Source organism: Falco naumanni, chromosome 6 (genome assembly GCF_017639655.2).
Source record: "Falco naumanni isolate bFalNau1 chromosome 6, bFalNau1.pat, whole genome shotgun sequence".
In the NCBI taxonomy this organism is placed as follows: domain Eukaryota; kingdom Metazoa; phylum Chordata; class Aves; order Falconiformes; family Falconidae; genus Falco; species Falco naumanni.
Window position 1 is genome coordinate 56,156,273 of NC_054059.1, and position 19,509 is coordinate 56,175,781.

The following is a 19,509-nucleotide window of genomic DNA, read 5'->3' on the forward strand; positions in this document are numbered from 1 at the left end:
AATTATGTCATTTTAGGACCTAAGTTCTTTGTTGGTATCTGATAAACAATGAACACTTTTGTCATTTTGGGCATTACGTTCAAATAATGGCACCTCACCCAGTTAAAAGTGGCTCAGATAACTGGTATTAAAAGTTCTTTAGTAACGTGGATATGGCCAGTTATCTTTGATATTTTAAGCTTAGATCTTAACACTTTGCCTCTGGGGCTGACCCTTCTTGCAAACTTCTTAAGGTTTTGGTTCTTGAATTAGAGGAGAAAGTATTACCCTGTCAAAGGCCATGAAAATCCTACTGATTCCACTGATGTATGTACATCACCCATACATTTTATACATACTGCTGTTGATGGTAGTGCTTTTGGACTTATTCTGGTATTTGACTTCTGGCCTATATTGCCATTTCTACTATGAGAAGCCCTAGGAGTAGAGAAGCATCCTAAAAGGTTGCCTGTCTTCTGAACCTGCCTGTTTCTTTCTTGGTAACTGTGTATATTGTATCACACCTATTTAAAATAAAAACAATAATAATAATAGAAAGAAAAATAATAGAAAGAAAAAAAGCCTGTGGAAGCTCTAAAGACAAGCAAATACATATTTCATCCCATGCAATGCACACAGTTTCTGATTACCAGAGTAGCAGGCCGGTAAGCACCCCGTGGGCACCCACTGGCACTGCTGATGCCCCATCTCCGAGGGGGGACTCTGATCTGCTGACTGCTTCGTGCATTTTCTTTCAACTTAGGCACCTGTCTGCTCATTTCACAGCGTCTGCCCATGAATCCTGATTTGCAGATACATCTTCCTGACATATCACATTGCAGTGACACGGATCCTAAAGCACTGCAGCCACAGGGTATACAGAACAGCTTTTCTGGGGCCCAGAAGTAGCTGGGCTTTAAGAATGAAAAGTAAATACTGTTAGAAAGTGAAGATAATGAAACCACACCATAGAGAAGAGTACAGGAATAAAGATAGTAGTAAACACAGTAGTAAACAAAGATTAATTCCAATCAACCGTCAATATGTTATTCACAAGCTTCAGGTATTTGCTGTGTATGTTATGCAGTCTGTGCAAACTCCCTTGATACCAATGATTTTTCTTTGAACAGACTCTAAATACTGTTGAAAATAGAGTGTGAGCAAACCACTTGAGAAATTATGTGGTTTTAAAAAGTGAAAATGATCCCTGTGATTTCTGCAGAATTATGTATGTGTTTTACATTATACACACAGAGAGGTGTTCTGAGGACACAGGCCTAACCCACAAGTCCTTATGCTGAACTAGAGAAACGTGCAGCCAGCTTCATATAACATATTCTTTAGCAGCCTGAAGACAACGCTGTGAAAGTTTATGAAATGCTGTTTTTTGCAGTGATTTGTGAATCAGCAAAACAACATCAAGGCAAAAAGACACTTTCACCAAAAAAGAATACATTATTTGGACAATACAAGAAGAGACCCTAAGAAAAAGACATAAAAGCAGAACTTTGACAGCAGAATCCTGAAACCACCATCCTGCTTTTTTGAAAATCAGATGCTATCAGACATTTTGCAACTGCCTTCATAGAGGGATCACCTCCTAGAGCTGCAATATTTTAAACTAATTTATACCAAACATTCATAATATAAAGTGTATATAACATATATAGAAATGTACAGTAAGGCTTAAAGTATATTCAATGCATGTAAACGCAATGTTCTGTGGTTTGTTCTAGAAAACATTTTAAACCCAGCCATTTTACCTTTCTGTACATAACAACAACCCGTATAAGTTCTTTAATTTAAGGGGAAAATCAACAAAAAAGAAAAGCTATCCAAAACCAAACAACGTTTAGTTGTGACAAAGCGGGAAGAAAGCTGAAAAGAGACACCATTTCTTGTCATTCACCTTGCAGACGTCGCAGCGGCGCCCGATCACATTGGCTTTACACTCACACTGGCCTGTCCGAGAGTCACAGATCTCTGAGAAGGAGCCATTGATGTGACAGTGACAGGCTGCAGAAGAAGAAGAAGAAGGGGCTGTTAATGCTTGTCCTGAAGCTAAACTTAATAGCCAAATGTTTACAGCGCAGCTTTTGGCACCCTGAGAGATCCAGGAAGGTAGGCCTGTGTAAAGCGGGAAGGTGTCAGTCCCGTACAGTGACAACACACATTAACCACCAATATTAATGTGGAATTTTGCTCTGAATTACTGCAGCGAGAAATTTTGCCTCAAGTTCGTAACAGTTTGTTTTATATGCAATTCTCAGATGAAACCAGGATGTTTAGGGCACATTACTGAGTACATGCCCTGAAACTTGGAGCGGGCACGGTTGTACTGAGACAGGAAAAAAAGATATAAAAGGGTACAGGCCCTTATACAGGGTGTGTACGGGACGTAGCTACAGCAGGTGGAAGTGTTACAGCCCCACATGCTGGTCCTGCTGCTCTGGAGTCCAGTCTGTGTTAACAGATAGTAGGCAGGAAATGTCAGGCTGAGGACCCAGCACAAGGTTACCCCCAGGGACCTCCAGGCGGGAGCAGTAACCTCCTCAGACCTCTGTCTCAGCAGCAGCAGCAACAGTTCCCAGAAGAAACGTCGCCCAACTGACCAGCCTAACTCTTTGCGATGATCTTTTAGTTATTTAAAGTGGCAATGAAATGGAACTACTGTTTACTGATTATCCAGGGCTCCAATCCATGTTTTGCCTTCCTGCAGTGCCCTGACTGCATGTGTTGCTTTTTTCCCCCCTCAAACTGACAGTTCCATTTTAAGACAGTGAACACGTGGTGGTCAAATACCTGCATGTCACAAGGTGCCACTTGAGACAAAGCAGTTATATTTTTTCTATATAGAGAGTGTTACAACAGGAACTTCCTCATTACTTTGACTTGCTAATTTACAATTTTCATTTCTAACTGAATGGATGCTTTTTTGGGTTTCTCCCCACTTTTGAGGTGTTTTGCAGAAGTTGCTTCTTTTAAATGAAACTGACTTTATGGCTTGCCAGTCTGTTCATGGCATTATTTCTCAAGTGTTTAGAAAGATGTCTCATGTATTGGAATAAGTAACAAAAATATGTTGGGTTCTCCTATCAGTCTGGTAACACTGTCAGAGGTTTTTATTTCTTTCTGTTTTGCAATATATTTTAAAAATGTAAAGATTTAAAACCACTTTTGCTGTAATTAACATCACTTCTCTTTTCCTTTTCCTTTCATTTTTTAACACTAACTGAATCCACAAGTTACCTCTTTCATCCTGTATACAGCCCTCTCCTTCACTATAACACTCATGTTTTAAAACTGCCAACACTCCAAACTGTACACAGTGATGAGTATCACATATGTTTTGAGTATCTTTCTAATTAAAATGGTGAGCAGTGAAAGATGATGCAAAAGCTCAGATTCAACAAAACCCAATTCCCAATACAAACTAAGAGTATTTAACCAACCTTTCTATACAGACCTCAAAAAAAAGTATCAGACTTATTTGAATTGTTTTGCTTATCAGGCATATGATACCACAAGAATCAAAAAGATAATTTAGACTGATTTTATAGAGAGATGAGTGTCCTATTTATGTTGTCTAATACCAAAGACAGCATACCATGTACCCTTAACTCAGCCACGGATGACTGAGTGCAATGCAGTGGTAAGGCAGAATTTGGAGACTTTGATTGTTTTTCTTAGCTCTGGCAGTACATACACACAGAAGAAACATACAGTCAGGGCTATTCATCTAATAAACTGTTACTCAATCTGATAAATTGCATTAGCCTCACCTAAAGCCTTCCCATTCACCCAACTCTACTAGGAAAATTTGCTATTGTCCAAACCTCCAAATGCTTGCTATAATGCAATACAGCCTTGTCAGAGAAATTTGTCTTACTTTCTCCCAAAATTACACTGGTCATTCTCTCTAGATTTGTATAAATATTTATGAGTATGTATTTATAATCAGCCTACATACTTATTCTCCTCCAACAGTAGTACCTATGCACGGGCACATAGGCACACTTGAATATTTGCTTTAATTCATCTCTTGTCATTTAGCTCTATTACCATCAGCACAACCTCCAGGTATTTGCTTCAGCACACCGTGCTGTTTCACACCAGAAAACAACCTACTAGAATCAAATCAAATAAACTTAGAACATTCTCTCATTGTTCTTAGATTTATGATTTTGTACAGATACACCAAGAAATTGAGAGATGCTATAGTGATATGAAGTTGTACTGTTATTTGAAACGGTTAATGCACACGACAGCAGCAGCGTACTGAGAAAGAACAAGACATTTCAAACAGTAATTTGAAAGCAAAATTCATGCTTTGCAATACTCTTGGATTTGGCTTTTTAATAAGAAATGAAATTGAAAACAACAAAGTAAAGGCACAGTCCCTCTGATATTGTAGCTGCAGGGCAAACTTCATGGAAGTCTGCAAAGGAAATAAAAAGTCATATGCAAAAAAGAAAACCCACATGAAAGAGAGTAGATTAATACAAGGTAACTGAGCACAAGGCTATGCATACATTAGGGGGCTCTTCTTGTCAGTGATACTAACAACAAAAGCAAAGCTTGTAATTGTACATTAAATATGTATTTATTTTTAATACTTTTTTTTTAATTGTATGTTTTCTGAACTCTCCTCATACTACATTTCTTTCTCATGCAGCTGCCACTACTGTAGAAATGTTCAAAGCAACAGTCCTATAGATGCCTCAGGAATGGTGACAAGCTACTGGAAGCTATGATTTTTGAAATACACTTCTTTTTAAATCACATTACACACTTAACACCCTAACTTATATGATAGCATCCATCATGAACTGTTAATTCGTGCAGAGAATATATGCGATTGTCCAACTTTTATTCAGCTTTGTATAAAGTTAGTACAGAAAGCACTTACCCAGGTATACATCTTCATGGTTATCTGTGACTTTACATATTTCGGTGTTTATTAGCCTTAGCTGAGAAACCTGGTGATGCTCTGCATGTCACTGGCTCCCATGCAGTTCAACAGAACTTAGTATCCTCATTATCAAACTGCAAATCACTAATAGAGCAAATCCTGGAAATGGATGTTAGCGTCTCAGACTATCATGCTTTCAACATATACTACGGAAGTGTTCCCTGTGTTCCTGCACACACAGCAGTAAGACCATGGCCCAGCTCTTTTACTTGCATAATTTCACTCTGATATAACACCTTTGTACTCAATGGAGTTGTTCTGAGCTTATTCCAATGAATCAAAATTGATTACATCCTTGTGACAATGAAATAAAATGCTCTGCTCTTTCAGGACAGAAACCTGCTGTATTCCATTCCTCAAAATGGGGTGGAAGGGTACGTGAAGAATGTTTTTAAACTAAAAGCACTTGTTCTGCCTAATAGCTGTATTCTGAATCATGCCAGCAATGGCCCAGAGAGTGCCACTGCCTCCTACAGAAGCAAAAGCTCCTGTTCCTACCAAATCTTCCATCTGCTCAATAATTTTTTGCATCACTATGAGGAAGTATGAACTGGGCTGATATGTATACAACATGCCACCACCAGGCTGAGAAGTGGTAGCTTGCTGCATGCCAGCTACCATCCTCCAGAGCACCTTAGAAAATTTGTCAGATTTTAGACTCTGCTTTGCAGGAGAATCTGGCCCTGTAGAAAGCAGCAGCTTCCAATACTTACTGAGGCCATATAGGTGGGAAGGAGGTCACAAGTGCTGCCAGAGTTGGACCCTACAGTAGCTGAAACCTCACTCCCTCCTTTCAGCACCAATTGCACTAGTTAATGAGATTTCTCTGGATGGCTTATAGTGGTTTTAGTGAACTAAGTTTCCATCTATTTGTATTTATTTTTGTAGATCTGACATTTAGTATAACATTTTGCATCCATGCAATGTTCCACACTCCCAAGTTTTTTTCCATGATTGCTTCATTACTGCTTCAACTGCAATAGGAAGTATTTTAATAGGTTCCTCTTTCTATTTAGTTCGATGCCTCCTTTTCCAGATGCAAACGCAAATAAAACATTGTTATTATTAGAGGTGTAAGTATACCGTATCATTCTCCTGCTCACACAGAGGCACAGTCTTCCTCTCAGGAAAATGGTTATAGAGTTGAACAATAATGTCAGTAGCAGTAAAAGTTCATGACTTACGTTGACAGTTCCTTGCATCAAGAGCATCGCCAAAATATCCATCAGCACACCTCTCACAATATTGGCCTGTTGTACCAGGCTTACATATCAGGCAAGCACCAGACAAGCTGTCACAGCTGCCAGGAATGGAGAAGTCAAGGTTGTCATTACACTGGCATGGCTGGCACGATCCCCCTGGTATTAGAGGTTGTCCAAAATAGCCTTCTGCACACCTAATGTAAAAGACATCACCAGTCAGAACCCTTAAATAATCCTCTTATTAGAAATACTTAATTTTGTTGCCTCACTCATCACCAAAAATTATTTGATCTTATTTCCAGTGTTTCTTAGGCATCTTTTTTTTCTCTCCTTTCTTCTAATAACACTGTAGGTACAGTACCAGCTGAAATCCTGCCAGTTCTGCTAGTAATTAGATTTCAGTGGGAGAAAAATCTTGTCACTGGCACTGAAGACAAGACATCGCATGGTAAGAAATCTGTCTGTTGGCACATAAAAGGAATTCTGGTCCATGTTAGATAGGCTTTGTGTTTCAGCACATCATGTCTAGATGTTCTGTACTCATTTACCAGCAAGCCTGATGATTTTTTTCCCTCTACCTTAAAAACTTGTTTAGTTTAGAAAAGCAGGTTTAAAAAGTAATACAGAAATAAATTTATTTACCTAACAAGAACCTCCCTGATCTACTGAAGTCAGATTTGTTCAATTAATGGATTGATAACTCTGTGTATAGGCAGGAAACAAAAAGATTGCTCATTATCACAGGAACTATGTTGGCGTGTACTATACCTTTCGTATTTTAACAGAGATGTTTAAAAATATCACCTTATTTTCCACCTTGCCCACGAGCAATTTCCTGTGAGTACCATGTAAAACAGGTTAGTGAATCTGACCTAACATGAGTGTATATTTAAAGCATATTTCTACTCATCTCACAGCCAATTTCCTATTTATATTCTGGTCTGCTTTTCATTTCCATTACATTTGCTCACACTTCACAGTAAGAGCAACTTGTAGATAGTGAAGAAAAAGAAAAATTGCCCACTTCCAGCTAATGAAGTTATTCATGTGCATCTCAGATTAATTCAAATTAGTGTAAAGAAAACAGAAAGTACATCAAGCACATGGCATAAATTAATGTTTCCTAGCACTTTAGGTTTGAATGCAGTTCTAATGTACATAGACTTCCTATCTACTTTGTAATAGTACTGGATGGTATGGTTGAGCAAGGATTTTGCATACCATCCTAGTACAGGAATGCAGAGCTCCACTATGCTTTCACTCTTGTCCCTTTATGCTTGTCAAATTAATCCTTTTCCTTGCATCCAGAATCTCATGAAACATCCAACTGGATCCTAAATGAAGCCATCTAAACATTCATTAAGTATTAATCAATATCATTAACAAAGATTATAAAAATGGAAACAGACTAGGGAGGAAATTAGAGTTGGACCTAAATGAACAGTATTTTGTAGTAAGATATTACACAAAGCAGGGTTTTTTCCAGTCTCTGAAAACACCCACAACGCAGATCACAGATGAATAACACATAAGTAGTCCAGTGGTTTGGATCCATGTAAGCACGCAAGAACATCACTAAAATTTTCACAATCTAGCTCACTGTGCTTTACTCTTCTAGCACAGCCGTCTCTCACAAATAATTCCTCGTAGCAACAGGACATCAAAACCTTGTCATTAGAATAATTCAGGCATTTTATTTTCAAAACTTGTCATGAACATAGCCATATACTTTACCTCCTTGTATGCCCTGCAAAAAAATGGATATTTTTCCTTGGATGGAGGAAACCGCAAACCGCAACCGCAAAAGACTGATTTTTAACTTACTTTCTCCAAAATAAATTGGTTTTTTTTCAGTGATGATCTCTCAGTTACAAGGGCCAGGGATGTCTCTTAATACACATAACAATTAATAGTCATTCTTTGGCTTTGATAAAACATGACTTGATAATTTATGCAGTTATCTTATTTTACCTAAAACAAATGATGTCTGAAGTTCACCCCTCCTCTTTGCTGAGATCTTTCTCACATATTAGTGGCGTATTTGTCATTGATCTGTACCTTCTGGTACTACTAATCTATTTGGCTTCACTTAATGCATATTCATTTTCCTCTTTCACTTTCATTTAGGTGTTAGTTATGTATCTGACAGCATTCAGAGAAATTTACCAAGTGGTTCACAGAAAAAATGCTCCAAGGATTTGTGAGAAATACACTACTAATCATTTCCTTCTATTAACAGCAGGAGACCGTGATAACTCTTTGCATTCTCATCAGTTTAGACTTTGCTAATTACAATTAGCAAAACTCACTACCATCACATAGCTGCGTTCTACTTATATACATATATAATCTAAAATCCAGATTCAAGAGGATCCTGAAAAAAGGGGTAAACCAGTTAAGCTTAAGAGAAAACTGTGTGCATGTATCTATGCATGAATTCTTAACACTTTTTCTCCTGCTTCTCAAGTTGCAGGGGAAGATTTAAAAATCCACTTTCACCAGTTCCATTTTTATTCCCTTAAGGACAACTCTGCTTCAGCTACTCTTCTCAGATTCGAAGTATTACATATTTGGCAAGGTTCATATTAAAAAAATAATAATAATACATGTGGCATGGAAAATTACATTTATGTATCACAGAAAATCCATATCTAAATAAATGGCTGCTAAGTACAACAGAACAGCTGTTATAAAAATATTAAAAAACTGGAGTAACAGCAGCGAAGAAAGATTGTTTCCATATTTTTCTTTCTTCCTCTACACCCACCTTTACATTCAAATGCAGGTGTATCTGTTACTGACACTTTTTATTTGTCATAACTAGTGCCAAACACAGGGCTACTATGTAAATATACTTGTAGGTATGCGTACTGGGTCTGGCTGGGATGGAGTTAATTTTCTTCATAGCAGTCTATATGGTGCTGCGTATACACACAAATATGCACAAAAACACAGGCTTATTTTATACATTTCTTTTTATTTACTAGAAAAAAAGCCCTTGAGGCAGATTTAATTTAGCCTTCAGATCTGAACACTTTACAGTCTGGAAATACTGTTTTTGCAGTTGCTTTGAAACTTACATGTATAAAGCCCTCTGGAGAAACGGCTTGTGAACATGCAGTTGAAAATCTTAATTCAGGTGCACAACAGAGATGTTATTGTATGACCAACCACAAATCTTGCATTTTTTAATGTCAGAGTGCCTACCTTTGCAAGCTGTAAACAATCCTGCATAACATATTTGTTGTACCAAATCTCCTGAATGCTTGACCCTTTTCCCATCAGCACTGCAGTACAGACTTGTACTTCTGGCACCACTGGAAGAATTGTATTAGCTAGAAGAAGCAGCAGGTTGAAGCCAAGGGACTCACAGGGGACTGTGGCTGGTGGCACTCTGCGCTAGACCTGAAGAACGGGGAGCGGAGGGAAGGAAGGACCATGACCCAGCCCACACTTCTCACTTAAGTTACAGTGACCTCTCATCTCTCCTTTTAGGGAGAAAAGGTCACTGAAACCATACTCATAAATTAAGGAGTGCTACAGGAGAAGCTAAATGCTCACCCATTTTCCTTCTTTTTCCCAAAACTGTGTGCTATTGTCTCTAACGAGACTGTGTAGTTGGAAAATGTGTATCATCATCCTGTAAATGTGCTGGGCTAAAAGAACAACTTTTTGACATTCCCACACATCCTTTCTATGACGTTAGGAGACTGTCTGTCCTACCTCATACCCCTTGGGAAAGCGAGCAGTGAGCAAAAGAAGATCAGTCTAACTTGCGGGGGAAAAGGATAAAATGAGGAAGCTCTGCTTTCTTTACAATTATAGATATGTGGTAACTCCCAACACAGTTTATATCTGTCATTATTTTGATGATGTTATGAGCTGGACTCCTCAGAACATTGAGCAATTTTGGTAACATTTTTCTGAAGCGTTCAAGTGAGAGAAGTAGCAAATTTTTTTTGAAATTTTACAACTCAGATGTGTGTGTGTATATATATATGTACAGTACTGTATATGCTGACTTCATGATACTTAGTATATCATGATAATTTAGGACTGTTCAGCAAACGAATCACGTGGCTCAAATCACATGTCACTTTGCAGTTGCTAGAGTGAACGAGAATTTCATGTAAACTCTTTTAGCAATTATACAATCATTGTTAATAGCAAAAGGCAACATGCTTTCTCCTGTTTATTACTATTGACAACTGCAGGCATTTCCAAGCAACTTGTTACAATTAAAAGCAAATAGTTTTACAAGCACTGGAATTAACGGCCTAATTTCCAAAGGATTTGTATCTCATGGTTACGAGGCTAAGGGCTGATTATTTGCTGCTGGATGTTGCTTTTCAGCAGGGAGTAATCCCTCAGGCTACAGCAGCACTTTTTCCTTGCCCTGTGAAAGTTTTCTTATGGGCAGAACATTTAATAATCTCTCTCATTCTCTCTCTCTCATGTATTCTCTGCTGTTTAATCAGGTGTGAGTTCACACAGTATCCTCCCCCTTAGCTATGAGATGTCCTGATTTATTAACTTCTATTCAGCTACTTCTTTTCATGAAACCTTCAGGAACAATTATTATCTTTGAGACCTCCCACCCTTCTGTCAAATTTAGTTGAAATTGACCTACAAGTTCAATTTCTTTGCAGGCAGCCAGCCAGACATGCACAAAAAGATGGCACTAGCCTCATTTCCTTAGGAAAGCTGGCTAAATTTCAAGCCTGCCACTTATTCAGATTCTGTCCTACTGCATCTACAGCCTGTGCTCCACTCGGAAATAACACTTGTTGCTAATGGAAGCTGTCAATGACCCCGCATTGACAAACTGCCACCAAAGTGCTCTTGATGTGATTTATTCCTGCCGTCATTAACTTCACAGCCCACTAGCTGAAAGAAGGTGATGACTTCTAAGACAGACAGGAAAAGACAGGCAGAAATAGCACGCAGCAGGAGCGGACTCAGTGATGATGGGTGGAAACAGATGACAGCCTGCACTCTCACTGTAGGACAGATATAGCACAACAGGGATTTAAAAGGAAGTAGTCGTAAACGTAAATTGGAAAGACAGGACTAGGGGGCAATTCAAGGCGTATGGTCAGGATCCTGCTTTTCTGGTTGGTTCTTCCCCTTGGTTCATTCCTACTTTTCCTCATCCCAGCCCGAATACTGTAAATCTTCATTCAGAAGCCTTATCTTTTTTTCAGGGATTACGTTGGAAAATGGTGCAAGCAGCTTATGGAAGTGCCAAATGGCCAAAGCCTTCTAAGAAGCAGAAGCACTATGTTTTCATGCCCCATAACTCTTTAGCCAGGTGTTAAGACTGTTATCTGGCTCCACAAGGCCCTCTTAAAAAGGTGTCATTTGCAGGGTCACAGAGGACTGGGATCACAGAGCCAAAGACAATGCTGATTCATTGTGACCTCCAAACAACTAGCAGAGGTCCCCTGGCACACTAACTGCACTTGCTAGTTGTTCCATCTATGTGAAATCCCAAGGGACCAAAGGCGTGCAGACACAGTAGTGATATCCCTTGTCTATGCAATCTCACCTCCTGTGGAAGGGGGTTCCTAGGAGCTTAGCACCAGCACTCACACCAGCCTTCTGTTTCATTTAAATTATCCATGTGATCCTTTCAGAATAAAAGGATATAAGAAGGGGAGAGAACGTTCTCTCTCAGTACAACATGTCACTCAGACCTGTCACAGCCAAAGACAGACTAGACATTTTTTTTTTTCTTTTCTATAGGTAGTAATAAGTGTAGGAAATATATATTGAGCTCTTCTATAAATTTGACAAAGCAGAATTACCTTTTCTGTCATTAAAGCCTAGCTTGTTTTACTTGCTAAATAAAGACTGAAATGGGAAACTAGAAGCAACAAAAAACATATTCTTATAAAAAATAATTACAATCAACAAATAACTTATTAGAAGAGCTGTATTTTCACTGCATATTAAGTTCTCTGAAAAGAGGCATCAGTAATTTATTGCATATTTGATTCACCAAGCTCTAAACATTCAAATGACAAAAGAGAAAAAAATATAAAAATCCCAGAAGAGCTAGAAAAAATCTGTTTTAAAAGGCCTCTTACTTCTCAGTAAATGCTTCTTGGAAGCTTTAAGCACAAGAAATATACAAATGCATGGACACAGTATCAGAGGAAGGTGCACAAGAATTTGTTCAGCAAGTTTCAGAACACAGGAATGGGGGCGGGGAAGTAATAAAAAGAACAGTTCCGTGTGATCAATATTTTGTTTCAGATCTCATATGGTTAAAAGCATGGTGCTTGCTTACCTTTCACAGCGTGGTCCCACATACCCAACTGGGCATTCATCGCATATTAATCCACGACTTTGGTCAAAGTGGCACGTCGGGCTAAAGCTGCGTTGTTGATATTGGGTAAGAAGAGGGACAAGGAAGAAACATAAAGAAAAGATGGTTAGCAGCATAGCTCTCTTCTCCCTTCAGAGATAGTTAATTTGCAAAACAGTGCCCAAGAAAAGTGACTCTGGTCTAGGACACGGGGCTTAAGTTTAACTCCAGCACATTGAATTTGGAATGACTCTGCTATTTCTGTGACACTGAATATAAAGTAACGGATGGCAGCATCCCAATAGCCTGTTATTACGGGACTTGAGCCTGCCACTGAGTGGTCTGGATACCATTAAAAAGGCAGGAATGTACAGCTGTTTGTTTGTGCCCCCGAGGGCCTGGCAAAACAATCTATGCCATAACATGGCCTCTATATAAATCTTTCTGAAGGACAACTGATTTGAAAGCTCAGTTAACTTTGTGTGTAATTGCCTGGGAGAGGAACCCAATGAATAAGAAAGAGGAGGGGCAAAAAAGGGAAATATCTGGTGCAGCTTCCCAAAGAGTGCATTTGAGTAAATTTAGTGCCAGCAACCTCAAGCAACAGGCCAGACTGGCGCACTGAAGTTTAAGAATAGCTTGCAGAGTAGAAAGCTTTACCTCTTAGCTATGTTCTACTTATTTTTAGCTGTTGGTTGGCTTTTTGTTTTTTGTTTTTTTTTTTTTTTTTTTTTTTAAATAAATAAGGATACTGTAGGCATCTGCAAGCTCCACCTCTTGACATCTATGTTTAATTCTGAACTGTACTCCTTCACTGTTTAACATTTTGCTTTCTGTAATCTTTCTCCCTTAACATAATTCTGTGAGGAAACCTCCTGACACTTCAAGAGACACTGCACAGAAGAAAAGGCAGCCTGTTCTTCTATCATTCTGGAATGATTATTAGAGACAGAGACATAAAAGCACCTTTATAAGGCCTCATCTGAATAATGGTAATCAATTCTGGTCAATCAAATAGAAAAATAGAAAAGGGGAAAAAAAGAAAAAGACTGGGAGCAGGTGCATAGCAGGGTCACTACGCACAACAGGAAAACAAAGCACTATCTGAAAGAAGACACTAAACTTATTTTTTGTATCCTAGGAAAACAGAAGTTAAGGAATATAATCACTCTAACAAAGACATCAGAAGTAAGGTATATTCAAGCTAAAAGTTGATGCTACAATATTAAAAAATAGGCATAATATGACCTCAGATAAATTAAAATAAGAGATACAGTGAAAGTTTCTGGAAAATAATAGGCCCAGAGAAGACAGAAAAGCTAATAAGGATCAAGTAACATGATTACCTGCTGGTGACTGGACCCTACTTGTCAGGAGTCATCCATCCTGTGACCTGACCTCAGTTAGTCTTTAATGTTTCTGTTACAGGTGATTTCCATTTATAAATACAGTCAGGTGCAGTAAATATAGACAGGTATTGGAATTTTCCTCTTTCCCATAAAGATTACATTCATGCTATTTTGCAACGTCATTCAATTAACAATAGATTCACAAATGTACGAAGGAGCCAGTTGAAGAAACAATAACTGTTCATTCTATTTTTAAATAGCAATGAAAGCAATTTTCAACTGAGGCACACATTATCACTGAATCCAATCAGCAGCACCTGACTTATTGCAAATAAGATCCTGCTTGTCAGTCCCAGCCTCACTCTTTTGAGAGTTATGTGGGAAGCTTTGTGGAGATGCTATCACAGCTCATTATAGCATTGAACAAGATTGACTGTGCACAGTTCCATCAAGAGCTCTGAGTTCAACTTCATAAACTTTAAAGATAATAATAATACCGAAGCATGTATTATTACTAAGCAATAATAATCAATAGTGGAATTTCCAAGTTTTAAGGGTTATGCTCAGCCCTAGCATCCTTTGATTCCTTCTCTGACTTAATAGTTAGTCCACATCTTAACACTAAACATTAATATACTGAGAAATTCTGCATATTATAAAGGAAATACATGATAGTAGGGTGAGAAAAGAAGAGTTTATCTTCCTGGTTATTTAGAATCTCCTTACTCACTAGTGATAAATACTAATGAACAGTGTGCATTGTTCTGTCAAAACAAGCTTCAAAAAAATCTTAGTCGCTCTTGATTCCATCACCACTTTTCAGCTTTTACATAAGGTAGCAATGTTATTACCAATCAGGATATGGCACAAGTATGGGTATATATGTGATAGGTCTATGTTGGGAGACAGGGCTTCCTTAAGGCTTACAAGAATGTTACAGAAAACACCTCTTAGGAGAAATTTTGTGATTTTACTTAATTCTCCAACAAAATATTAAAATTGTGAGAAAAACAGAAATTCCTGGTTCATATGCTACAAGCTTAATTACAACCTTCCCAGGCTGAGCAAGATATCTTCTCTCTATCATTTCCAGTGATAAAGCATTCCTGTCAGGGTCTTCATTACCCATATTAAATTTATCATCACTTCAAGAGAAAAGCAGTAATTATCCCGGACATTTACATTTAGCAGAAAGAATTATGTATAGCGTGTCTGATAATTTCCATGGGAAAAAAGAAGTTTATTTGAAGTTCCTTAAAGACTAAGAATGTTAGAACAGTTTGTAAGGGTGATGTGTTAATGAGATAAGCTGAAGAAGTCAAGCATGCATTACATATGCCATTTATAATACAGGTATGGATGACATTTGCATCATGTGAGTACAAATATGAAGATATATGCAAGAAGAGGAAAATATAACCCAGGATCTAGAAAATAAGCTTAGACAATTTTAGTTTCCTGTTTTGGCCAAGTGTTCTTTTCTGACATAGCAAGTCACTTAATGCTGTTGTATTTCAGAAGGCAGTTTTATGGTTGGCTCCAATGATTGTATATCGAAACTGCTGTGATTAGGGAACAGGAGAAGGAATGAGCAGCAGTTAAATCAGCTTAGGATACCACCTTCACCACCTGATTTCTAAAATGGATAGAACAGTTCTCCACCTTATGTGGCATTGCAAAGAGGAAGACTCAGGTACTGTGAGTGATGGGAAGCATTATAAACACCATAAATAAATAAGACACTGCCATAAAAGACAAAAGTAATTTCTTAATAAAAACATATCTCAAAGGTTCATTACATGGACAATATTCTCTATGCACCAGGAACTTCGTATGAAGCTTAGAGACCTTCAGATGCCCTGTCACGCCACATTAGGAATTAAATGCTACAGGAATTACGATCCATATACAGCTACTGATAATAGTTTGTACATAAATCAGTCACTTGTTAGGTTATTCAGAAATAACTTGATACATACTACACCTGTACAGTGACATGAGCTTGGTAAAATTTTTTTATTCATGAGAAGGAATCTGAATTGTTTACAGATATTATCCCTAGCATACCAAACTCACTGCCAGCTAAGAAAGAAAGAAACCCAAGTATTTTTACAGCCTTCAGGTAACACATTAAATCTTTAACAACCTCTTTTTTTCTCCTTATAAGCAAATTTTATAATTGGTCTAGAACTGTAAAGTAATGTGAGCTTAAACCTTACAATGAGTTCTACAAAGCTTGAGGATGTTGTTCACAGTTGTGCTTTTGCCCATTTTAGAAACAGGAAGCTATAGCACAATTCTAATGCAGGGTTAAACTTTGTAGGATTCAGGACTCCTACAGTTTCACAGTTCAAAAATACTTATATTCTGTTTGTTTTGTACCTCTGTTTTTCAAGAAAACTAAATATTAAAGAGGGGATTCTCTTGTTCAACATCAAAAAAAGAAAAGTAAAGCAGCCAGAACTCTGATGAATACATAATAGAGGTCTCCAGGCATTTTGCCAATAAAATCTAAATTTAATCTATTTGACTTGGTTTGTTGCACATCTGCACAAGATATAAATGTGATAGTGTTTTCCCTGCTTTGTCAGTACAGTGTTCTCAAACAAAAGAAAGATAATTAATTAACTATGCAAGGAAATACTAAGTACACAAAAGCAATGAGGACATCAGAGGAACCATGCCTGAACAGCCGACATAATAAAGCCATGTATATCTAATAAAACCATCTAAAGAGCTGTGCTAACAGGAATGCAGGCTTCTATTCTACGGTCCCCTAGAATTTCTGCTGATGAGTGCTTAGATTATTCCTGCACTGATCAGTGGAATTTTAGTAAGACACAATGCCACTGTAGGCAACAGCATTAGCCTGAACTACTTGAGAGCAAAATCTTGTTCATCTGTGCCTTATGGTTGCCACACAGCCATTTAGATGCTGTTCTCTTATTTACTTGCATCTTGGAGAGGTCCCTCTCTGTGCAGGTGGTAGCCACGCATTTTGCCCTGTAAACTTTAAGAAGTACTCTTTATACTCTTAAATAATAAAGTGCATTTCATTGACAGAATCCAACTTCTGTTTTGGGAAAAATGTGGTGAGATAGAAGATGCAGGGCTGAATGGAGGGGGAAAAAAATATTCACTCCAGTGGATTTATCAGCCTCTATAGCCACTTAAAACTTTTAAAATGTGTGAAGAGTTTGGGATGGGGCAACTCCTGTGCACGGATTATAATCTTCCAGTACAAACCCACAATCCTTCTGAAATGCTTACATTGACTAACAGTGATTCTTTTCAGATGGGTGCCACATCCAATTGGTGACTGGAATTTGGGCAAGCATTAGTTACTACTGCAAACATGTCAGACACGTACTCAACAGTTCCTGATCTTCCTGAATAATTACTGTACGTGTTGCACCACAGAAGCTTTTCTGTGTAATCTGGACATGTGCTACTTGCACCAGGGCTCCTTTTCTCTGAAGACATACTGGATGTCATAGACCAAATGTGCTAAAACAAATGGACACACATAATTTCTGTTTTAAAGTATGCACAAGAAAACTAACCAGACAAGATTCAGAACAGTTTTCTTCAACTACACCACATTAAATGATTTTGGTATTGTTCATTTTCCAGGTACTGGTTGGGACAAAACCAATGAAAAATTTACAAGCCACTTAGTCTATTACATTACAGGTAGCAAATAATACATACAAGTGGGTTGACAACAGGGGTTGACTGGAAGAAAAGGAAAATTAAAAGCAAAAGAAATCACTATTTTATCTAATTAACAAAAATAAATTTAAAATTCAATTATTAAAAAACCCCACACATAGAATCTGGAAATTCAGCTTTAAAACTAGAAACACCTACTCTTAAAGGACAGAAAACCAAACATTAGCTATTGATTCAAATAGCAGTCATCCAAATTCTGTGCTGGTCTTTCTAGCCTAGCCTCATTCAGTTTTTGCCTTGATCTTTGTCTCTGTGAAGCTCTCTGTACAATTGTAAAAAGAGAATAAAAGCTTATATTGTAGAATGTATTTTGATTAAAATACAAAGAATCTCAAGCGTATGTGCAAAAGCATAAAATAAAAAGTTAGGCAATTTACTGAGTGAAAAAACGTAATATGCAATAAATATATATCTTACTTATTAGAAGGTATATTTAGGGGGCAAGCACACAACTGACAGTCTTCAGCTGTCCCTTTAGTAGGATTACCGTAGAAGCCAGGAAGACATCTATCACAATATGAACCACCTGTGTTGTGTTTGCAGTCCTAAACAGAAGACAAAAAGTACAAATTCATAATTAGAGAACTTATATATGGCAAGTCCTTGAAAGTCATTCACCTAGCCTATCTTCTCAACAAGACTATAAGAGGTCTGCAGTTCTAATTTTCTGCTGCTGGTTAAGAAACGGTTCTAGAGATTAGCTATCTTAATCAGTTCTTTGTATGTGCCAGGTACTTGTGTTCTTTTGGATAATTTTTCTCTATGTAACACAAAAAGAATATTTAACTGCAGAACTTTACCTTATCTTTATTTAATGGGGTATGTTTTGATCTGCTTTAGACTATTTAGACAATGGGCTAGATCAAATCTAGAATCTGTTTCACCCAAACTACTGCTTAGGAACTCTTGAGGGTTTGTGTAGGTATTTCCAAACTTACGTTTTAATTTCAAATATTTTTAAGAACACTTGAAAATTGTTTTCTCATTTTAATGTAATGCATATGGTACTGACTGGTATTTAACAGCCTCACATCTGAAAGACATAATGTATCCTCAATAAATGGCACTATTCTAAGGAACACCGATTTCTTCTTCATGACTTTCCAGGACTGAAATTATTTGTGTGACCTTTTTTTTGCAAGTACCATACATCTGGGCAGCTGAAAAAGTACAATACTCTTTTCAGTCATGAGTGCACTGGAGTCAAAAGCATCTGTCTCCAGAAATGCTGTTTGCTGTTTTAAAGGGTGCATTATTATTGCTGGTGTACAAAATCAGCGTATCTTTGAAATGAAAGCGTTAGTCACAATATTATATTTTCAAATATTTAGTAGATTGTGAGTTAATACCAGCTATTGAGACTCTTAGTCAAATAAAATTATGGCTTTAGAACAGTCAGCTGGGTTAAATTCTACTTCATTAGGTCATTTAAGTCCGTTTGATTGTTACTTCAAGTGCTGTCATTCAAAACAAATCTATCAGCCATACTGAAAAAGTAGCTGGGAACATTAAGATATGCTTTTAAAAGAAGATGCGACAAAAATAATTTAAGTGTTTCAAAAGAAAAATCCTTTGCAATTCAACTTTTTTTTAAGGCATCATGTCAAATTATTTGTACTTTTTATGAAAAATAATGGATTCTTCCTTTGTGTGAAGTTTAGCTTTAAATATCTTCAGACATATCTTAATGTTTTTGAAGAATATGAACAGCTTATATGTCAAGGATGTTATTAAAGCAAGAGAAGCTAGCACACTATTTTAAAGCTACACATCTTTTACACAGTGGCATATGCAGCTTCTGCTTTTTTAAAGTAAAAAACCCAAACCCTTCCATCTTGTAGCAAAAATTAATGTTAAAAAGAGCTGACCTTCTTCTCTTTGATTAATTATTTTCTGAAACTCTAATGGCAGTCATTGCCACGTACTGAGTCTAATTCTCCTCTATCCAGATCTCTGTAACTGCTA

The 19,509-nt window shown here is 37.5% G+C and overlaps 1 protein-coding gene across 2 annotated transcripts in view; it reads right to left on the reverse strand.

Moving 5' to 3' along the window:
* The window catches only part of LAMA2 (laminin subunit alpha 2), a 376,489-nt gene that overhangs the window by 132,905 nt on the left and 224,075 nt on the right, over positions 1 to 19,509 (reverse strand). For both annotated transcript variants that reach the window (XM_040599010.1, XM_040599009.1), the window contains exons 17-20: positions 17,962 to 18,089; positions 12,446 to 12,532; positions 6,136 to 6,347; positions 1,889 to 1,995 (exon numbers count right to left, since the gene is read on the reverse strand). In XM_040599010.1, the coding sequence (XP_040454944.1) occupies positions 1,889 to 1,995; positions 6,136 to 6,347; positions 12,446 to 12,532; positions 17,962 to 18,089 (534 nt within the window). The remainder of the gene's footprint in view (positions 1 to 1,888; positions 1,996 to 6,135; positions 6,348 to 12,445; positions 12,533 to 17,961; positions 18,090 to 19,509) is intronic.